The sequence below is a fragment of the Lagenorhynchus albirostris genome, chromosome 1 (assembly GCF_949774975.1).
Source record: "Lagenorhynchus albirostris chromosome 1, mLagAlb1.1, whole genome shotgun sequence".
Classification (NCBI taxonomy): Eukaryota; Metazoa; Chordata; class Mammalia; order Artiodactyla; family Delphinidae; genus Lagenorhynchus; species Lagenorhynchus albirostris.
In genome coordinates this window covers 160,632,001-160,653,676 of record NC_083095.1, presented here as the reverse complement: position 1 = coordinate 160,653,676, position 21,676 = coordinate 160,632,001, and the positions used below count along the sequence as shown (strand labels likewise).

Below are 21,676 nucleotides of genomic sequence, written 5' to 3'. Positions count from 1 at the left end.
CTGGTCGTGTGTGTGTGTGTGTGTGTGTGTGTGTGTGTGTGTGTGTGTGTGTGATTTGTGTTTGCTTCCTTTTGTTTTATTTTATCCACTGCACTGGGACATGTTGACTGAATTCGGATGGTGTGTCCCGGGCTTCTGTTAACAAACAGAGCCCTAGACCTTGGGGCTAAACAACAGCCATAAAATCTGCTAAAGGACAATGTCTGGGCCTGTTTCCAGCCAAAGAAAGTCTGGGAGATAGCTCAGCGGAGGGAGGCCCAGGCAGAGGGCGGAGGAGGACAGCGGGGCCCCCAGGAGGCCAGCCTACCTTTCCTCAGGGACACCTCCACCAGGATCCTGTAGTTGGGCTTGGCGCTGCTGGCGGGCGCTTCAGGGCTTTCCAGGATGAAGGAGTTGCAGTCCTTGGTGACACAGGTGCTGGAGCTCAGGGAGCGGCACAGTGGGGGGGACAGGCGGCTGCTCAGGGAGTGGGGGGCCGTCAGGCGGGTCCTCACTGTGAGGGCGAGGAGCCCCTTTTTGGCTTGCTGGAAGGAAAGAGAGAGGGCCACGGCTTCCAGCAGCAGCTCAGGGCAAGGGCAAGAGCCCGGGCCTTTGTGGGGAACAATAGTAGAATGCTTTTTAAAGAAATGTGGCCACATGCATGTGTGTGTGTGTGTGTGTGTGTGTGTGTGTGTGAGATACAGAAATGTGTGTATACATATACATGACATATATGTGTATGTCTGGATACGGATATGACGTCTTATATACGAAGTATATACATATATATGCCAAAGAATGGAGTCTTGAATTGAACTAACTAGATGGAGACTCAAAAAATATCTTTCAGTGACTGTCTTCGAAACTTTAAAGATTGTAATATAAATACATAGAACGTTACACCCTGAGAAAACCATAATTCAAAAGGACCTGTGTACCCCAGTGTTCAATGCAGCACTATTTAGAATAGCGAGGACATGGAAACAACCTAAATGTCCAACGACAGAGGAATGGATAATGATGTGGTACATATATACGGTGGAATATTACTCAGCCATGAAAAGGAACAAAACTGGGTCATTTGTAGAGATGTGGATGGACCTAGAGTCTGTCATACAGAGTGAAGTAAGCCAGAGAGAGAAAAACAAATATCGTACATTAACACATATATGTGGAAGCTAGAAAAATGATATCGACGAACCTATCTGTAGGGCAGGAATAGAGATGCAGACATAGAGAACGGACACGCGGACACGAGGGGGGAAGGGGAGGGGGAGATGAATTAGGAGACTAGGATTGACATATATACACTACCATGTGTAAAACAGATAGCTAGTGGGAACCTGCTATACAGCACAGGGAGCTCAGCTCGGTGCTCTGTGATGACCTAGGTGGGTGGGATGGGGGGGAGGTGGGAGGGAGGCCCAAGAGGGAGGGGATAGATGTATACGTATAGCTGATTCACTTCATTGTACAGCAGAAATTAACACAACATGGTGAAGCAATTATACTCCAATAAAAAAATAGAATAAAATAAAACCATTCTATAAACCTCAAATAGTTGATGCAGCCCCCGACAACAGTCCTGATTACACTATTATTTTCAGAGTAAGGCCTTTTTTGAACAATGTGCCTAGATCAGTGTCAGCAAGGGGCCCCACGTAAAGGAGCCCACATTTGGAATTTGTAGGTTTGAAGGAAGGAGGGTGATGCCGGGAGCTTGATTCCTTTGTCTGAAGGCCCCAGAGTTTGGCCATATATTGATAATAAATGGTCACCTTGAACTTCTGCAAAGCATCCTGATGTGTGAGTCCAGCCATCGATTCCCCGTTGAGTTCCAGAATTTCATCACCTGTTGGGAGAGGGAGAAATTGTAGCTGAGAAGAGTTTTGCCCAATCAGGAGGCGTTATCCCTTAAACTCTAGTGCCCCCACCCCCCGTCCAGGTTTCTGTGAGATGTACAAAGCATCACAGAGAACACCTCCTCATTCAGGGCTCTCCCCCTGGGAGGTGGGCAAGGCAGCAGTGCCGGGCCTTCTCTGGTACTGCTTACTTTCCAGGGTGAGATCCAGGGTCCTTAGCCAGGCACACAAGGCCTGGCCCAATCGGCTCCCTGCCCACCTCTGGGTTTCACCTCTTTCTCTCCTGCCTCTCAGCCCCTCATGCCATTCGCTCCCCTGGACCATTTCCTGATGCCGCACACCTGCCTTTCCCACAGTGGTCTGTGCGGTTCCATGCTTGCTTCTGTGCCATCGTCTGAACTAAAATGTACATCTCCTACCTTCTTCACCTACCACCTCTTAACCTCTTGGTCTCTGCTGACTTTGCACTCTCGTGGCACCCAGAACCTACCACTCTCACAGCCCTTGCCACCCCGGTGGTCATCGATGAACTGTGAAAGTCTCTCCCTGGGGAAGGGGCTTTGTTACATCAGATGCTGTCATCCCCAGGGCCAATTCTGGGTGAGGCCTCCACAGTGCCCAGTAAATGTGGGTTGGATGTGATGTTTCCAGAATGCAGTGTAGCTCCCAAGTTACAGAAGAGGAAAGTGAGCTCAGAGAAGTCCAAAGTTCATATGGTAAAAAGTTAGGACTTAGAGCTTTTTCCTCCTATACCTAAGAGAAGAATTTTTTCTATATCCAGAGATCCATTTTTATGGGGATGGAAAACCACTTTCTCCCATTCATTCCATCTATTCAATACATAAACAAAGAGCACTGTCTCTGTATTCAACACTGTGCTGGGAAATTCAGATGCAAACATTATTTTTTACACGGGTTTCTGGCCTGCGTGCTATTGGGTGAATCTGCTGTCAGTTAATTATGGTCCCACGGTAGAGAATCCATCATTTTTCTCTGGTTGTTTTTAATATATATATATATTTTTTGTCTTTGATAGTCTGAAGCTTCACTAGGATGTATTAGGGTGCTACCTCATACTGAAGTTTGCATAATTCTGGAAAATTCCGGATAATTCTGGAAAATTCTTAACCACGATCTCATCGCCTATCGCTTTCCCTCTTTCACTCTATTCTTTCTTTCTAGAATTCCCATTAGATTATTTTGGACCATCTCAACCTATTCTGCATGTTTCTCTAGGGCTCCTCTTTTGCTTCTCTATTGTTCTATGTGGCCTACTGGATAATTTCCAGATCACAAATTCTCCTTACAGCTGCATTTATCTACTGTTTAACCCATCCGTTGAGGTTTTTCTTTTTTCTTTCAATGACTTTGCTTTTTTTTAATTTCTAAAAGTTATTTTTTTCACATCCATCTATTTTTTCATTGTGTTCTGTTGTTTCCTTATTGTTTTTCTATTCCTTCTCTTATCTTTTTAAAGATCTTATATGTTGAGAAATGATCACCACAATAAGTCTAGTTAATATTAGTCACCACACCTGGTTACAAGTTTTTTTTCCTTGTGATGAGAACTTTCAAGAGCTACTCTTTTAACAGACTTGTGGTTGCCCAAGTGGATTGGGAACTTTGGATTAGCCGATGCAAACTAGTATATATAGGATGGATAAACAGCAAGGTCCTCCTGTATAGCACAGGGAACTATATTCAATATCCTGTGATAAACGAGAATGGAAAAGAATATGAAAAAGAATATATATGTGTAGAACTGAGTCACTTTTCTGTACAGCAGAAATTAGCACAACACTGTAAATCAACTACACGTCAACAAAATTTTAAAAAAAAGAAAAGCTCTACCCTCTTAGCAACTTTCAAACATACAATACAGTATTACTAACTAGAGTCACCCAAGATTTATTTATTTTATAACTGGACATTTATACCTTTTGACCGCCTTCGCCCAATTCACCCTCCCCCCCCCCAATTCTGGCAACCACCCATCTGTTCTCTATAGCTATGACTTAGGTCTTTTGTTTTGTTAGATTCCATATATAAGTATGATTGTATGATGTTTGTCTTTCTCTTCTGACTTATTTCACTCAGTATAATGCCTTCAAGGTCCATCCATGTTGTCCCAAATGGTAGGATTTCATTCCTTTTTCTGGCTGAACAATTGTAATCTTTATTTTCAACTTTTTTTTTTTTTTGCGGTACGCGGGCCTCACACTGCTGTGGCCTCTCCCGTTGCGGAGCACAGGCTCCTGACGCGCAGGCTCAGCGGCCATGGCTCACGGGCCCAGCCGCTCCGCGGCATGTGGGATCCTCCCTGACCGGGGCACGAACCCGTGTCCCCTGAATCGGCAGGTGGACTCTCAACCACTGCGCCACCAGGGAAGCCCTCAACTCATTTTTAAGGGGAGCTTGTTTTTCTGTGGAATTCCCACACCCCTCACGTGGCTACTTTTATTTTTTTCCTTTATTTCCAGCAGGCACCCCGGGGTCTCAGGACTGGTTCAGGCCCAGTAGTAATGTTAGCTCCTCAGCTTGGGAGTCCTGAGCTGCGAGGGCTGACGGCTGGGGTTGCACACTCACCCTGACACGGGTTTGGCTCTTCATTTTCTCGAGTGAGATGTCTTTTCCCCACCCAAGGGCCAAGGACAAAATTACGTTTCCTTGTTGCTTCCCTGGGCTTGCTGGCCTTTCATGAGGGCAGCTCTTTAGTATGAAGGCTTTCTACAGGTTCTCAGAGGTTCCCAGGGCCCAAGACCACCTCTCCTGCCCCTGTGTGGGCATCGAATCCCTGCCCCTGGGCCTTAGGCCCAGTAAGCAGCTCCCTGTGCTATCACGTCATCAACTCCTGGGAATGTCACGCTTAGATTTAAAGTGGTTTCTTTGTTTCTTAGAAGCTGGGTGTTTCCATTTCTTTCTTTACAGTTCCGATGTGCTGTTTTAGCCAACTTGTGTCTATGACAATAAAGGGGTGGGAAGCATATTCAAACCAGCTTCATCTGTTACGTTGCTAAAACTAGACAAGAAAAATAAAAGGCTCGGTCCTTGTCCTTATGAGATTCCAAGTTGAGGTGTGACAACTGACAAATTAAAAATAATCAAAATATAACTAAGTACTTGCTGAAGGCAGGATCTACAAAGAACACACTTCAGAAACGTCCATTCTTTATGACACAAGAGGCTGAACTTGTCTTCAAATTATTAGAATGTCCATCCCAAGGGGGCCACATACTCTGGGCCCTCCAGAGAGTCCTTAGCCTTATTTGGCCATATCTGGTGGAAGGTGAATAGCCTCGGTTTTGCCTTATAAACCTTACACAATCATTTGTTTGCAAAGGGAATACAAATAAAACATTCTTAGCCTTGATCTTGACACCAAACTTTTGTTGCAACTGACATATCTCCTGGGGAATTCCAGGGCGTATTCTAAAACTTCACTTTTGAAAGAAGTTACAAAAGGCAATTTGGTCAATTATTTGAGGCTAGAATCAAGGACTGCAGACTAGCTGAGTGTCCTTTTCACCGAATTCTTACGATCACTATTAACTAAGCGAGACAAATACCCAGAAAGAAAAAGAATGAAGCTTGGCTTGGGCAGGCTTCTCTCTTCTGGCCACTTCAATTCCTCCTCCACCTTTTAGTCAAACACAGAAAAGTACAGAAGATAAGGAAGCAGACCGGCCCATCTCAAGATTCTGATCTCACTTTCCTTCCTTTCTCTCAATGACTCCTCTGCATGCCTCTTGATTTAGCTATCCCCCTCAAGCCTTGCCTCGGCCCTCTTCTCTCTCTTCTCTTCCCTGCTTCCTGCATCCACTCTATAACTTCAGCTATTTTCCAAATGACCCTAAAAATCTACATTCAACCCTTATTCCCTTCCTGAACTGGAACCCAAATTTTCCTTCGCCTGCTGGACAGCGCCACCTAGTGCTCACCTGGAGACCTCACTCCGCTCTGCGGCTCAAACCTCAATACCCTCGTTTGCCTTCTTTTGCTACCCTTCCTCCACCTCCTGTTATATATAATTCATCATCGTTCTCTAGTTTACTAAGATCAGACGCCTTCACGTGTTCTCTGATCTCATTTGCCACCTCCACAGAAGCCCTTGTTTCCCCCATCAGCATCTTTCTCCTCCCAGGGTTACAGCCTCAGGGCAGACCCTTAAGAGCTGGAGCCTGGCTCTTACAATAGCCTCTGAACTGGTTTTACTGCTTCTGGTGTCTAGCCAGCCCACTTCATCTTACACTCGGCTTCCTGAATCAACTTAAAAACCCTGGTCCTAGCTGGTCCCTCCCAAATTATAAAAAGCTTCAAATGCTCCCCACTGCCCCTACAATAAAATCCATACGCATAATGTTAGAGTTGGCAAACTTTCTCTATAAAGAGCCAGATAGTAAATATTTTAAGCTTCGCAGGCCACATGCTCTCTGTCGAAACTACTCAACACTGCACAAAAGCAACCACAGACGAGAGGTCAGTGAGCGAGCATGGTGGTGTACCAATAACGCTTTTCTAAGGAGGCTGAAATTTGAATTTAATTTTCACAAAAGAATCCAAACTTCTTTTGACTTTTTTTCAGCCGTTTAAGAGACATGAAAACCCTTCTTCGTTCGTGAGCCTCATAGAAATAGGCAGTGGGCCAGCTGTGGCCTGCGGGCTGTGGCTGGTTAACCCTGCCCTGAACAAGTTAGGTTATTAAAGGCGGTTTGGCTCGCAGCAGAGTTTACAGAAACTGGCCTGACAGAGAAGGTAAGAAGGTTGTGAAATCGCTTCTCTTTAAAGATCCACGTGTAGCCCAGGGTCAGGCCTGCAGCAGCTTCCCTCTGCTCCCTGACTACCTGCCCCGGAATTTTGCCTCCCAGTTAGAACCTGGAGATCTCCTGGGGCCAAGCCTACACGTGACTGTGGGGTAGGATTGGGGGTGGGGAGAAAACCCTCCCCTCCAGGACAAGGGGATAGGGAGGGGCACTCAGAGGACACCTCAGCGCCCTGGGCCCCTTCCTCTCAGGATGGCCAGGGGCTTCCCTCCCTGGAAGAGATGGAAAAGCTGGAGGGAGGTAGTGGATGGGAGTAGGGGGGGCAGAAGGGGAGGGGCGGCAGCTGGGCGGATCCTGAGCTCCTCAGTAGAGGGAACCTGTGTGACAATCCTCTGTATTCCTAGAGGCCAGCACGGGGCAGGCTCACAGAGGACTCACTGGAAGCCCCGGGCCTGGTTCCCCGTGTCTGTGGGCTGGGGAGGGCAGAGAAAACAAAACAAAGGGGGTGTCGATGGCTGCCAGCAACGCAGAGGGGCCTTGACAAGCAAACGCGCAAGAGGGATGGAAGGGCTCTTCTGCCCCAGGCCAGTAACAGGACCGAGACTGAGTGTGCAAACACACCCAGCCAATGTGCCAGGCCTGACGGAGCCATCGGGGCCCGCAGACCCCCGAATCCACGCAAGCTGGATTCTGAAGGCTCAAGACACGTCTCACTTTCCCAGTAGCTTCTACTGGTAGCCTAGTGATTCTGCTTTTGATTCCACCAACATCACCTAGTGAAGGCCGGGAAATCTACCTTCCTGTAGCCTTCCATCGGCGGCCGCTGCTCCCCCCGCAAAGATGGTTTTAACGTAAATTCCAATGGGGCCATAAATGCTGTCCTTTCCTCCAACGATGCTGAAGCCCAGGCCCTGGGGAAGAAGAGGAGAAGGTCAGATTTCGGAATGTTCCATGCCATTCACTGGGCTGCCTTGTCCTGAGGCCCCGCCCCAGCCCTGAACAGAGGACTCGGGGAGGAGCGGGGTGCCCTTGGTCTTAGAGGTCTCGGGACCTAACAGAGGAATGGGAAAAGTGGTAAGTTCAAGGCCACGCTGGGCTGTGTCGTGTCCTGGGGCTTTCTCACGAGTCTGATGTTCCCCACACAGGGGGCGTCTGAATGGAGACTAGCAAGTACCCTGGCTCTGCCCCTCTGACTAGCAATTCTGGGCAGATCACTTCCTGTCTCTGAGCTTCAATTTACCCCCTTGGAAAATGATGCTGACATCGCCAAACTCATAGCGTTGTGTTTGAATATTAACTAAGACATCCAGAAGCCACAACTAACACACCAACACCAGTAATCATAAAAGCAGCAGCTGACAATGGAGGAAGCATCTCTTCTCCTACCAAAAGCTGTTCACGCCCCTTCTGTTCTACCTCCCACCCCTCCCCTTCTCAAGGAATTTACTACTACAGTCCTGTGCTCTCCCTCCTGCCCCTGCAGTACCACGAGGTCAGGAGCTGCCAGGTGGCAGCAGAGAGGAGGCCAGAGGCCGGGGAAGCAAGAGAAAGACGTGAGGTCGACAGACGGCAGGAAGAGAAAGGCGGGCGGGTCCAGCTTGGCCTGTAGACCTGCAGTGAGTCAGGACAACCACCTAGGCAGACCCAGAGAGCAGCGAAGGGCACACACAGCCTGCTTTATTCGGTTGATGACTGAGAGCACCTTCTTCTCAAGAAGGCTTAGCTTGGGTCGCAATGGATTCCTCTGGAGACTGTGAGCTCCCCGGAGGTGGGGAACGCACCTTATTTGTCAGTGTCTGCTCTCTGGACGCAGGTGCTCGGAAAACATATGTTATAGACAGAAGGCACGAAAGCCAGCTGGAGGCCCGGCCTTTGGATTCAGCTTGCAAGCGTGCCAGGAAGCAGCAAGCAACTTGGCTCCCAGGAAGACCCCTCCAAGCGATGGCTGCCAAGTAACAGCATCACTGCTCCTGGGCAATTTCTCCGAGGCCAGCAGCTGCTCGGAGCCGAGTGTGTGCATCGCCCCAGCACCACAGAGGTGGCAGGCCAGGCAGCCACCTTCAAGACCCTAAGGGAGCCTGGCGAGCAGGGGCCAGACAGGAAAGCTGTGTGGACAAAGCGCTGGTGTGAGCTTCTGGTGAAGGTGTGGGTGTTCCAGGACGGGAAAGAGCAACGGTGTCCAGGAGTAGCATGGGGCTAGGAAAATGAGAGGTAGGGCAGCTTCCGGGCTCCCTGTATGCGCTCCCAACTTCTTCCTGGCTGAAATAATTGCTCTAGACCCAAACTTTCACCCACCCTGGGGAGGCCGGATGCTGTAGTGGTTAAGAACAAGATCCAGGGCTCAGAAAGTCTTGAGTCAACTGCTCACTAACCAAGTGACCTTGGGCCAGTCCTGTAAGTCCCAGATCCCCAGTCTCCTCACCTATTAACAGGAGATAATAATAGGGTTTTGTGAGAATTAAAGGAATGACCCTTGCAAAGCCCTTAGCACAATGCCTGGGTTTTGGTCGCTGGTTTTATCGTTTTTGGCTACCTCAGGCACTGGTGGAACCTTCTAGCTCTGCTTCTTCCTCCTTCTACTTATCCGTTAATGATGAGGTCTTCGGTGTGGAGGTGTATCAGGAGGACAGTGGGAGACCCACCGTATTTCTAACCCATCGCCCCTGCTCTGTACTCCAGGCTTCCGACACCAAACACCTTAGGGCTCTCCAACGAGGGCAGTTCAATCCACCCAGGGACACATCTGCCCACGACATCTATTTACTGACTGTACAGTCTATGCACACCGAGATGACTGACACCCCTGTTGATCATCTTTGCACGGGTGTTGGTGGTTTTTTCCATTCTGCCTCCTTTTGAGCATTGCAAACCGTCTAAAAGTCAACCATGTTAAAAATGCTTCGACCTAAATTCAAGGGGGGACAAGCATTGTGATTTAGAAATCAGAAAGAGGGGCTGTCTGGAGAAAATCAGCACTGGCGAGAGTGACCCCCTTGTGATTAGAGGAACAATCATCTCAGTACTTCCCACTTGTTTCTCCTCATTTATCTCTGCTGAGCTCCCAGGAGACAGGATGGATGGGGGTGGAGGGAAGGACTCCAGACATATGGGGCCCTCCTGCAGGAAGACCATATCGGTGAACAGATCTTCCCTCACACCACACACCAAAATCATATGAGGTGGGTAGAAACCTACCCTTCCATCATTTAAGCATCTTGGTTCCCTGGGCTGGCTTGAGAACTTTGCAGCAGCTGCCATGTCTATTTCAGAAGTTCTTCAGTGCCCACGTCAACTCCATGTATGGGATGGCATGTTCTGGAAGCAATGCCAAGGAGCATTTGGGATGTCCCACAATTACCACTGCTTTTGTGCCCCCCTTTAGATATTTCTCAATTGTGGGGCAAAAATCTGTCTGAATATCTGAATTTGGGGAAGACACACGGACTGAATGTTTATGCCTCTATCCCAAATTAATATGTTAGGGGGAGCCTTTGGGAAGTAACTAGGCCATAAAGGGGGAGTACTCCTGAAGTGGGCAGGGGCAGGTAGGGATAGAAAATGAAGAGGTACAAACTACTATGTATAAAATAAATAAGCTACAAGGAAATATTGTACAGCACAGGGAATATAGCCAATATTTTACAATAACTATAAATGGAATATAACCTTTCAAAATTGTGAATCACTATGTTGTACACCTGAAACTTATATAATATTGTACATCAACTATACTTCAATAAAAAATAAGTAAAATAAAATAAAGGCAAAAACAAAAGAAAATAAAGGCTAATTTGTTTATATATGTACTTGCTTTGTTTACAAAATATATTTATTCTAAAGAAAAATACTGCCTTGGTCCAAAAAAACAAAGGAAAAATGGTGGATCCCTCATGAATGGGATTAGTGCTCTCATAAAAGAGACCCCAGAGAACTCCCTTGCTCCTTCCACCATGTGTGGACACAGAGAGAACGAGGCATCCGTGAATCAGGAGAGGAGTCCTCAACATATGTGGCATCTGCCGGCACCTTCAACTTGGACTCCCAGCCTCCAGAACCGTGAGAGATAAATACCTGCTGTTTAAGCCGCCCAGTCTATGGTATTTTTGCTATAGCAGCCTGAACTGACTATGATGATGTTTTGAATTCAATCATCAGGTAAAACTAACTTCTGGAAAGTACTACGCCAGGGAAAAACTGGGCAACATTTGTCTTCCTGTGACCCGCACAGTGCAGAGCAGCCCTGACTGCCCCTCCCTGTGCCGGCATGAGAGCATCCGAACACTCATGTTCTGAGCCAGAACCACCAGTCCCTCTCTCCACCCTTCCCGTGACATGACAGCTCCTCAGGAACCCGTGTCGACCCAGTAACTTCTGCTGGCCACAGTCCTTGCTCACCTTGGCCTGGCCCTTCATCAGCACGATGTTGGAGATGACGGATGCCTGGAGGCCCCCCAAGGGCTGCATGAGCTGAGCTGTGCTGAGCGACCGTATTGGCCTTGACGGACCCTGGAACAAGGGACCAGGGTGGGGAGAGGATGAGTCAACAAGGACGGCAGCACACACCTTGCTGGGAACGGGGACAGGGAAGGCCCAGCCGAGGAGAGGACCCCGCTCCCCTCTCTCCTGAGGGTCCACAGCATAGCAGCCAGAGCACGGTGAATGGGGTGTGGGTGGGCGTCTGGTGGAGGGGGGCTGTTTTGGTGGCCCCAGGAGCCTGATCTCCCTGTGGACCTGCAGCCAGAGACTCACTAAGGCTTGTCACGGGAGTGGGTCCTGGGTCACGACACAGACCACGCTGCCCCAGGACAACGAGTCCCATAACCGGAGTCCCCAGCCCAGGTTGGGAAGCCAACGGCCAAGGACACCCTCGACAGGATCCAAGCCACATTTACGGAGACCCCATTTAGTGCCAGGCACAGGGTGGTGGGCAAAGGGTCAGGAACCCAAAGATGTGAAAACTCAGAATGTAAATTCCAGGGGGAGGCAGACAGGGGATTACCCACTTGCATAGGAGCAGGGGTGCCAAACAGACACACGCCCTGCACCCCACAGGAAGTGCCACGGGGAGGGGCAAAGGAGCATGGTGGTTAGGTCTCAGACTTGGGAGCCCGGTTGCCTGGCTCTCCAACTATCAGCTGGTGACCTTGGGGAACTGACTTGACCCCTCTGTGCCTCGGGTTCCTTATCTGTAAAGTCGCCTGTCACTTCGGAAGCTGTCTTTTTCTAACACTGGAACACCGATGATTCCTGCTGGTAAGCGAAAAGCATAATAGCTCAGGGAAGGGAATGGAAGAGAGAAATGAAATCTTCAAGCATCTGATGTGTACCGTGTGGGGAGAATCAAACATCAAACATCGCTTGACTACGGACCCTACAGGGGAGCTAAGACCCTAACATAAGTAATGACACCAACAAGGCACGTTGGGTGAGTCTGTAAGAGAAGCCCAGACACGTTACGATGGGCGTCAGGAAACATATAAGGGTCAAGCACTTGGAGGACTCAGGAGAGCTCGCAGCGGAAGTAGTGCTAGGAAGGGTTTTGAAGGATGGGGTAGGGTTTGCAGGCTAGAGGTGAGGGAAGGGGACAGGGTGCTGCAGACGGAGGGCGCTGTATGCTCACAGGTGGCAGCAGGAGGCACTGCGGGTGCCTTGTGCCTCGGCCGGGGCTCAGGGACACAACAGGCTGGCTGGGGTGACAAGTGAGGGGACCCTGTGCTTCACACCTGCTTGGCTCCCAGACTGCAACCTCGTGCCCCATAGTGGGAAGGGCACGGACTGGTGAGGGCTTGGTTCCAATGCTGGACGCTTAGGTTTTCAAGATGTGTGAATTCAGACCGCTACTCCCCTTGCCAAGCCTCTGCTTCCTCGCTGTACAATGGGGCTGACGTTACCCTCCTTTCTAAGCTCAGGAATTACGGTAAGTCCCCTACATACGAACTTTCAAGTTGCAAACTTTCCAAGATGCAAATGTGTGGGCCATCCACGTCAGGCGTGAGTGACATCGCAGCTCGCCCTCCGTCTCCTGTTGCTGACGATCCTTCAGCTCTAGCATCTCCCACCTCCTCTCCCTCCTCCAGTCAGTAACTCTTCTTGCCTGTTCACTCCATGCCAGCCCCTGGATGCCAGCTGTTGTACTGTGCTACTGTACTTTTCAAGGTACAGTACAGTAAGATTAAAAATGTTTCCTTTGTTTTTTGTGTTTGTTTTTTTTATGTATCGTTTGTGTGAAAAGTATTATAAACCTATTCCAGTGCAGTACTAGAGAGCCGATTGTGTTAGTTGGGGACCTAGGCTAACTCTTGGACTTACGAACAAATTGGATTTACGAACACGCTCTCGGAACAGAACTCGTTCGTGTGTAGGGGACTTACTGTAGAGGCAAAATGTGTAAAGCAACTCACTACATCACAGGGGCTAAAAGCACAGGTTCTGGAATCCTGAAGCTCTGAATTCGAGTCCCAGCGCGGACTCTTATTAGCAATGTGAATTCACATGCCTCCTTTAACTTGTCCTCACTTCCCTCGCGCACCTCCTAGGGTCGCTGTGCAGATGAAATAAAGGGACCCACATAAAGTGCCCGTTCAGGGTCTGCATGGGTGGAATGTTCTCTGCACATTAGCTCCTCATAGCATCAAAGCAGCCGCGGTCACAAGTGCCTGGCACTCACAGGTGACCATTCCTAATGTGGTTCTTTGCCTGGAGGTGCCCACACTCACGAAGCCAGCCCCTCCCCTCTGTAATTCTGTGGACGTCAAACCACTAAGAAGGTCTCTTCAGCCGCCGCTGAGTCTGGACCCCTCCCCTCTCTCCCTGCTCTCCAGGGTCCCCTGCCTTCGTTCTTACCACAGCCTTTCCCGCTGCACAGTCCAGTTGTTGAGAGAGAGACTTCCTGTTGCTACAGAGGGAATAAGGCTGCCTGTCTGTGGAAGCCGCCGATTTCTTGGTCATTGGAAAATCAATCTCTCCTGTGCAGTAGGGATTAACACCTAACCCAGGAGAGGAAAAAAATGGAAGAGATCATTTGTGCTGTCAGAAAGCAAAGCTCAAGGGAGAACAACGTCAGCCCCGGCCAACGGCCAGCCCTCATGAGCCAGCGGCCATGAGGAGCACCCAGTGCTGGGTGCAGGATGCAGAGTGGGGGCCAATGAAGACGTAGGCAGCATTAGCTCCATTCATGCTATCTGCACCGCAGGGTGCAGGTGGGACTGTCACTTCCATCTCGCCTCAGCTCAACTCGAGACAGTTGGCAAGACATCTCCTACATGTCAAGCAGCATGCTGGGCTCTCAGGAAACCGCAATGCTCTGTCAACTCCAGTGCCTGCTGCCAGGGGGTTTTCAGTCTCGACTCAGGAGGGAGAGGAGGGAGAGGAGGGAGAGGAGGGAGAGGAGGAATGCCCCCAGACATGTAGAGCCAGAGGAGAGACCGGGCAGGAGCCTGTGGGATCTGCCATGGCAACATCCAACGTCCCGACAGCACCTGACTGCTTCTTACACACATGCACACGCACATTCACACACAGGCACATACACACCCCTAACACAGGCAGGCAGGGTCAACTCTTGATTCTTTGGGGATCTAAGAAAATGCAAAGCCATCATCTTCGTTTTCTTTGGGGGGAACCCCAGACTTCCTTTCACCCAACCGGGAACTCTATCTCTTCCAGCTGGAAAAAGCTGCAGAGATTCTCTGCTATGGCCCCTCACTGTCTAGATCAGTGCTTCTCAATTGAAATATAATACAAGTCACATACGTAATTTGAAATTTTCTAGTAGCCACATTAAAAACAAGTCAAAAGAAAAAGTGAGGTTCATATTAATCGTGTATTGTATTTAGTCCCAATAGACCTAAACCCTGTCATTTTAACATATAATACATAAAGCTATTAATGAGGTATTTTGCATCCTTTTTTCGGTTTTGTGCTTAGCCTTTGAGTTGGGCGCATCTTTTGCACTCTGAGCATTTGGACGAGCCACACTCCAAGTGCTCGAGATGTGAACAGTGGCCACGGCACTGGGCAGCAAGCACACAGAGAGGGGCCGATTTTCCCAGTGTCCCTCCACTCAAGTGAGTGGACAAGGCTTTGGTGGGAAATTTCCCAAGAGAAAGACACGAGATGGGTGGTGGTTCAGAGCGAAGAAGGGACGTTGGAGCAGAGCTTCTGGTTTGCTTTCATGCTTAGGATGGTAAAGACTTAGGCTGAAGAAAGGAAGCCACTGCCCAGGGTGGGCTGAGAACAAGGGACAGAATGGGCATTCCTGGAGATGTGAGATCCCTAAGGGAAGAGGAAAAAGGGACAAAGGCCTGGGGGAGAAAGGAGATGTCCTGGTCCACTGGCACTCCAGGTGGCTGGGGCAATGTTTCCCGGCCAGGACAGCTGCTCCCAGCAGCCGTCTCCACACAAGGAGCCGGTTCTCCCTGACTCACAGAGACCATCTGACCCCAGAGGGGCCAGGAGAGAGAGGAAGCCAGGAGGTTCAGAAAACCACGCCCCAGAAAGAGGGGACCAAGAATCCTGGAGCGGGGCTGGGAGGAGGGGCTATAGATGGTCCTAAATCTGTCTGTGCATCATGTTTACCTGGGTGTGTATCGTAAGTGGGGCAAATTTCAATGCCCCACCCAGACCTATTGAATCCATGTCTGCATGGATGGGGTCTGGGGCGGAGGTGGGGGTGGGGGCGGGGGTTCTGTGTGTTTATCAGGCTCCCCAGGCGATGCATCCAGCTTTTGAGGAACCTTGAGGGAGTTGAGCTCCTTACTTCATCGTGAGGAAATCAAAACGAGTCTCCCATTCTCTCTGCCCACAGAAGTGCAAGGTGACTGCCGTCTGAAGAAGGGCAGCGGTGTACCGTTTGGGTTCAGAGGGAATAAGGACAAGCAAACACGTGGCCGACTGGGATCGGTCCACAGGACAGAAGCATCTAGAGCCATGGACAAGCACAGGGGGAACAGGCCAGGCTAACTCCGCTTCTACCCTCACTGATCCAGACAAAAAAAAAAAACTCGGGCTTTCTGTGGTTCCTGCTCCCACTATGAGTTCCAATCAGCAAGGACATAGGCCCAGAGTCAGGACGAGCAGTCTCTCGAAAGCACTAACTGGTCTGAGCCCTCACCTACTCTTTCAAAAAATTACTGGATGTGCTCCAACAGCAAGGAAATACATCAAAATTATCACCTTGAGTGGGGGAAGTTGAAATCAGTTAACATGTAGCACTGAGTGAGTTCACTGAAAATGTGGTTATAAAATCTAATGCAAAAACCAAAATAAATTTTGGCTATATATTTTGAAGATTATATAATAATAACGTGAGTTTCTAATTTAAGTTTACATTGAGTTATGAAATGGAAAAATAAATGGGAATGGGACTAGAGGTAAATAACACCATCTTCCATTAGGGGGACAATTTGGAAAATATAGTCTCAAGTATTATTAATTAATTAAACCTAATTGATTAAACTTAAAGGAAACTGGAAGTGGTGAGAAAAATTAAATAAACCTTACAAATCACTGCAAAAACTAAACACACGCACACACACACACACACACACACACACACACAGAGCAAGAGGCAGAAAACAAATGACAAGTAATCATAAAAACAGAAAGTATAAAAAGAACATGAGGGACTTCCCTGATGGCGCAGTGGATAGGACTCCATGCTCCCAATGCAGGGAGCCCAGGTTCGATCCCTGGTCAGGGAACTAGATCCCACATGCGTGCCGCAACTAAGAGTTCACATGCTGCCACTTAAGACCCAGTGCAACCAAATAAATAAGTAAATAAATATGAAAAAGAACATGAGTAAAAGCAAATATTAATTATAATACTAATGTCAACGGCTTAAGCTTCTCTCTTTAAAAACATTGCCAGTTTTGCTTTCGAGATCTAAGTGCATATCATTTGCAAGAGATAAACAAAATAAACAAAAAGTGTAAAATAAAAGGATGGGCAGAAACTACTAATGAGTAATGCTGCAATCAGCCACTTAGAAAAAAAATCTATCTAGATTCTTGCTTCATAGCAAACACCAAAAATAAATTACAGATAGAGTAAGTTGGGGAAAAAAAGGCAGATTATTTAAAAAACTAGAAAAAACAACACTACGTAGAAATAATTCAATCGATGTGGTTGTATACTTAATAATCTTCATATTATAGAACCTCAATGATTCTCTCCTAAATATGAAACCAAATATGATAAAAGAAATGTGTACAGCATGTATCTATAATTATTTTGTAAATGTCGATAAGCTGGAAGCAACTTAAAGGTGTCAGAGTGTAATAATTAAATAAGTATGCATGAGAAAAAACTAGAAGAAAACACAGCCAAGTATTTAATAGTTCTCTGGATGTGGAAGACACTTTTAACGTTAGACAGGAAAATTTGATGAATTTGATTAGATAAAGATGAGAACATCTTAATGTTAAAAAATTATGTTAAAAGAAAAATAACCAACTAAGGAAAGTATGTTCAGCAAATACAGCAGCCCAATATTAATTTTATCAAGAGCCTTTTCATAAATTAGTGATAAAATAATGATCCTCCCCATAGAAAAATAGGCGCACTCAAAAGAAGGGAAATAAACAAATGAAGGAACGTTGAACTGCACCTGTGTAGAGAGGTGTTCTTTCCACTGATTTCATAGGCGCATGAACCGGTCAGGGTTTCACAAAAGCAAAAGGCACACTCAGGTAGGACTTGGAGAAAGTGAATAAAGGGGCCATTGACAAAGCGTAGATGGGGCTTAAGAAAACAACAAGGCCTACTGAGGTACCTAGGAATTGCCAAGAGCTGGAAGCTGTTACCATCCCAGACCTGAAGGGGCACAGAGAGGAAACAGCATCACCAGGCCAGGGAGTGCTGGGACCAGGGCACTGTCAGAGCCACCAAGGCAGAGGGAGCAGAGAAACACCCCAGCGGTTCTCCCTCCCCCCCTCCAGTCTCCCGTTGATCGACTGAACTCAACTAGAAACCAGAGGGCCAGGGCACCCGGATGACGCCATCTGAAAGAGTCAGTGGCTGGGCTGCAAGCAGGGCTGCTTCACAGGCACGCGACCTGTGAATTCACACAGAGCCCCAGACTTAGAAGGTATTCAGCTTGGTTTAATGCTCTGCTGTCGCCATTTTGAAATTCTTCATAATATTTGAACAGGAGTCCCACATTTTCATCTTACAATGATCCCCACAAATTGTGGAGCTGCTCCTGGGTGCAAAACAAGCCCCCCCTCACCCCACCAAAAAAGCGGACAATGGGTAAGGGGAAGAGGGAAATAGAGAGAAACCTGCATGGCAAATATTTTTAAAATTATCATCCAGTGTGGGCTATGATTGAAGAAATTGGTATTTGTATACATGTATTAGAGTATTAGCTCTGGAAATTTGGAAGCCCAGGTAAAAATCTAAGGTATATTTACCTTTTGAAACTCCATTTCTAGGATATTATGCTAAAGGAAAAAAAGTGATGAAAAAGGGCAACTAGTAGTCCAAAAAATAGGAAATGATTACTATAATGATGGTCCATCCTACAACAGAATCACACGAGGCTTAGAGCGTTTAAGGGATGTGCCCAAGGTCACAGAGATAATTATTTCTGGAAGCAGGATCTAAATCCAAGTGCCTTGGCTGCCAAGTGTGAGCTCCTAACCACACATCAGTCCACTGCCTTGTATATTTCACCTGAGAAAATCAATGTAAACTCGAACAAAATTTCATGGACAACCTCAGCAATGTTGATTATGTTAGCAAAAAGCTGAGAATAACTTACCTATCTAATAATGGGGAGCAAGCTAACTAGATTATGTACATAATGAAACACTATATATCCACTAAAAATAGTGTTTACCAAAGAATTCCCAATGACGTGAGGTCAAGGGTGTGTGTGTGTGTGTGTGTGTGTGTGTGTGTGTGTGTGTGTGTTTCTATAGGCATATATAGGCATAGGAGGGAAATAATTGACAATGTTAACATAGATTGCCTCTAATTAGGATTTGGCATTGTTTTAATTTCTTTGTGCTTTTCTGCATTCTTCACATTTTCCTGCATTAGCACCGTTCTCTTTGCGACAACCGAGAATCACGACATCTTCCAGCCCCAGCTCCCATCCTATACCAGATGAGGTGACAGAGGCCCTGAGAGAGACAGTGGCCTTCCGAAGACCAAGGAGCATCTTAGATGACAGAGCAGGTGTAAAGCCCTCGTCTTTTATCTTCTGTGTCACGTCTTCGCAACTTGGCACTTGAAGTCCATCTAGAAGAGAAGTTGACTAAACCACAGAGAGCTCTGTCAGCAAGGGCAGAGGTGCTCTAGCTGGCCAGGACATGCACACGCAGTGAAGGGTGCTCTCAGAGGGGCAAGCAGACCACCATCTTGGGCTAGTCCATCTAGACAAGCAGAGACCCACCCTCCTCCAAATCTCCAACATCACTGATGTTCTCGATATTCAACAACATCTAAGCCCTGCTCCTAAAGATGGTTCAATGACACACTTACTGGTTGAGTTGCTGCGTGTCCTTTGGTGACAGGCTTTGGGAAACAGGAAGTTACTACTTTGTGCATCCAGTTTTCCAGACTTTTCTCGAGAGGAAGGTGTAGAAGCTTCCTGCAAAACAATTTCCATCTTTTATTCAGCAACTTAGAACAGAAAAACTGAGATTTCGACACTGACCATGGAAGTACTTGTCAGATTGTCTCCTCCCTAAATTACAGGCTCTATGAGAGCAGGGATTTAGAATTACTGTCATCCATTAACTCATAGATATATTAATTCAGTTAATAAAGAATATGAAAATATAATATCTTTATGTGACAAAGAATACAAATTATAATAAAGAATGAATAGAGATTGCATAAATGTTGAACTAATGTAATAAATGTTGAATGATTATGTCAGCTATTACATGTCAGGTTCTTTGTTAGGCATTAGGGATTTAGCTGTGAGCAAGACAGAGAAGGGCACTGAGAAAAGGCATTTTCGTGACGGAAGGCCGACAGCAAAGAAGCAAACCGATAAAGGTGAAAGATAATGACGGAGAATAATAAGTGCTACCAAGAAAAGAACTAGAGACTGGCGTGAGTGGGAGGCTGGGAGGGATGTGTTAGAGAAGATGATCAAGTAAATTCCATCGTTTTGGCACATAATAGGCACTTAGAAACCGTCATTCAAAGAATATTATATAAAGAGATTTCTTAATATTGAACCATCCATGCATTCTTGAGTGTATTACAATTTTCTTATACTGCTGATTTCTCTCCGTGAAAATGTCATTTAGGACTTGAAAAATCAATATTCTTAAGTTAAATTTGGTTATCATTCTGTTATTCTTTTTCTACCTTGCCATATTGATCCAATTTTCCCTGCTTCTTTTTTATACTAATAATTTGGGAACTCATTGTACTGAGTCTATAAGCAATATGTATTAAATCACATACTTGAACTCATCTCTCTATCAGGGTCAGTGATGAAATAGAAAACATATGACCCTTCCTCAGGTAAGATGAGAATCTGAAACAACTTTCACGCACTTCCCTCTCCTCACCCTGGTATTTTAGAAACAGAGGACAGACGGACAGAAGGCTAGAGGTTAACAGGATAATGGTATTAATTATTTTACTTCTCTTCCCAGAACTACTTTTTGTATCTTTTTTTATTGCATAACTTTATTAGCCACAATGATCTTGACTTAATTCTTGAGTTACGTTGGTTTTATTCCTCACGACCATAATCCTTAGGAGAGAAAGAGAGAGTGTATGTATGTGTGTGTGTGTTCTCAGGAAAGTTGTGCAGATGGAAAGCTCTCTGAATATTTGCATGTCTGAGAATGTCTTCCTGTGGTCGTCACACTTGAATGATTTGCTGAGTATAGAGTTTAGGGGTATTGGTTATCCTATCTAGAAACTCTAATTGGCTCAAATGCTACCCGGGATTTAGTGTTTTAGTGTAGAGGTTTGCTAGGGGTACCTGCCACCCTTTTCTGACAGGTCCGTCTTGTTCAAAGCCAGCCTTGGCAGTGCCGGTTAATTTCGTGTGCCAAGTGCCTGCCGACTTCCAGCACCTGGTACATTTCCCAGAGTGGAAGGAGGGAGGATCTACCGCTGCCTCTCACTAGTGCACCAAGTAACCCATCCTCCCCTCCAGCCCCCGGCATTGTGAGCTGGTAGGTATTGGGGTTGAGGGGTCTGCTGGCCCCTGTCCCACTCATTCCCCAGGCCTTTCCCTCCCGTGTGGTCAACGGCAGGCTAACAAGCCCTTCCCTCAATCCAGTCTCACCTGCACTATGTCATGCAGAAAGTTCTCATGGGTTCCAGAATGTGGTTGGCCCCTTTCCGTGGCTTCCTGTTCTGACATGCTTTTCTCCCTATTGGTAGGTTTTTTTTTTGTTTTTTTTTTTTTGATAGAAATTTCTAAGAGGTGGGGGAGTTAATAAAGTGTACTCTGTAACCGTCTGGAGCCAGAAGTCCACTCACAGCCTTTTTTTCTTTTTAAAACTGTATCCAGTTCTGACACAAGGGGATCCTGCAAGAAACCACATATCAATTCCCTTTTATTTCTTGTACACATCAATGTTAAAATCAGAGAACTCATCTTCCTAGACATTCATTTTCCTTTTCACCAGCAGATGGCGCTATATTAACCTGAACAAAATTATCTTCTCTAACCAGGGTAGCCCAGGAAATGTTTTAAAGGAGAGAACAGGGATTATATGGAAGGTGGTTTAGTTCAGTTGAATTCTTGAGACTCCATATTTCTAGGACTTAGCAAAATGGCTGGTTCTTTGAATTAGCTGTTTCATACGACATGGTAGTCAAAAGATATTTCTTAGCTCCGATAGTTTCTCGAGGTCATGTCCTAATTCTAATATCAAGACTGCCCTCTGGCATTATTCCCACCTCTTCATGTTCTCCAGTGAGACTATGAAAGTAAACAATAACATGTTATTTCAGTATCTCTTTTGGATTCACTGATAAAACAGCCAGTATGTCTACTTGTTTGAAGTGAAGCCTTATTTGCAAAGTACAATTGAAATGTATTTCCCCCCAAATATCTAGTAAGATGAAAATAAATAAGTAAATGAGGTA

The 21,676-nt window shown here is 46.8% G+C and overlaps 1 protein-coding gene across 1 annotated transcript in view; it reads right to left on the bottom strand.

The window, feature by feature from the left end:
- Window positions 1–21,084, bottom strand: part of IL16 (interleukin 16) — a 48,379-nt gene extending 27,295 nt beyond the window's left edge. Inside the window, exons 1-7 of the mRNA XM_060157394.1 lie at window positions 20,868–21,084; window positions 19,091–19,199; window positions 13,445–13,587; window positions 10,997–11,107; window positions 7,398–7,512; window positions 1,758–1,831; window positions 308–524 (exon numbers count right to left, since the gene is read on the bottom strand). Of these exons, the coding sequence (XP_060013377.1) occupies window positions 308–524; window positions 1,758–1,831; window positions 7,398–7,512; window positions 10,997–11,107; window positions 13,445–13,587; window positions 19,091–19,199; window positions 20,868–20,945 (847 nt within the window). The 5' untranslated portion in view covers window positions 20,946–21,084. The remainder of the gene's footprint in view (window positions 1–307; window positions 525–1,757; window positions 1,832–7,397; window positions 7,513–10,996; window positions 11,108–13,444; window positions 13,588–19,090; window positions 19,200–20,867) is intronic.
- Window positions 21,085–21,676: the final 592 nt, after the last annotated feature.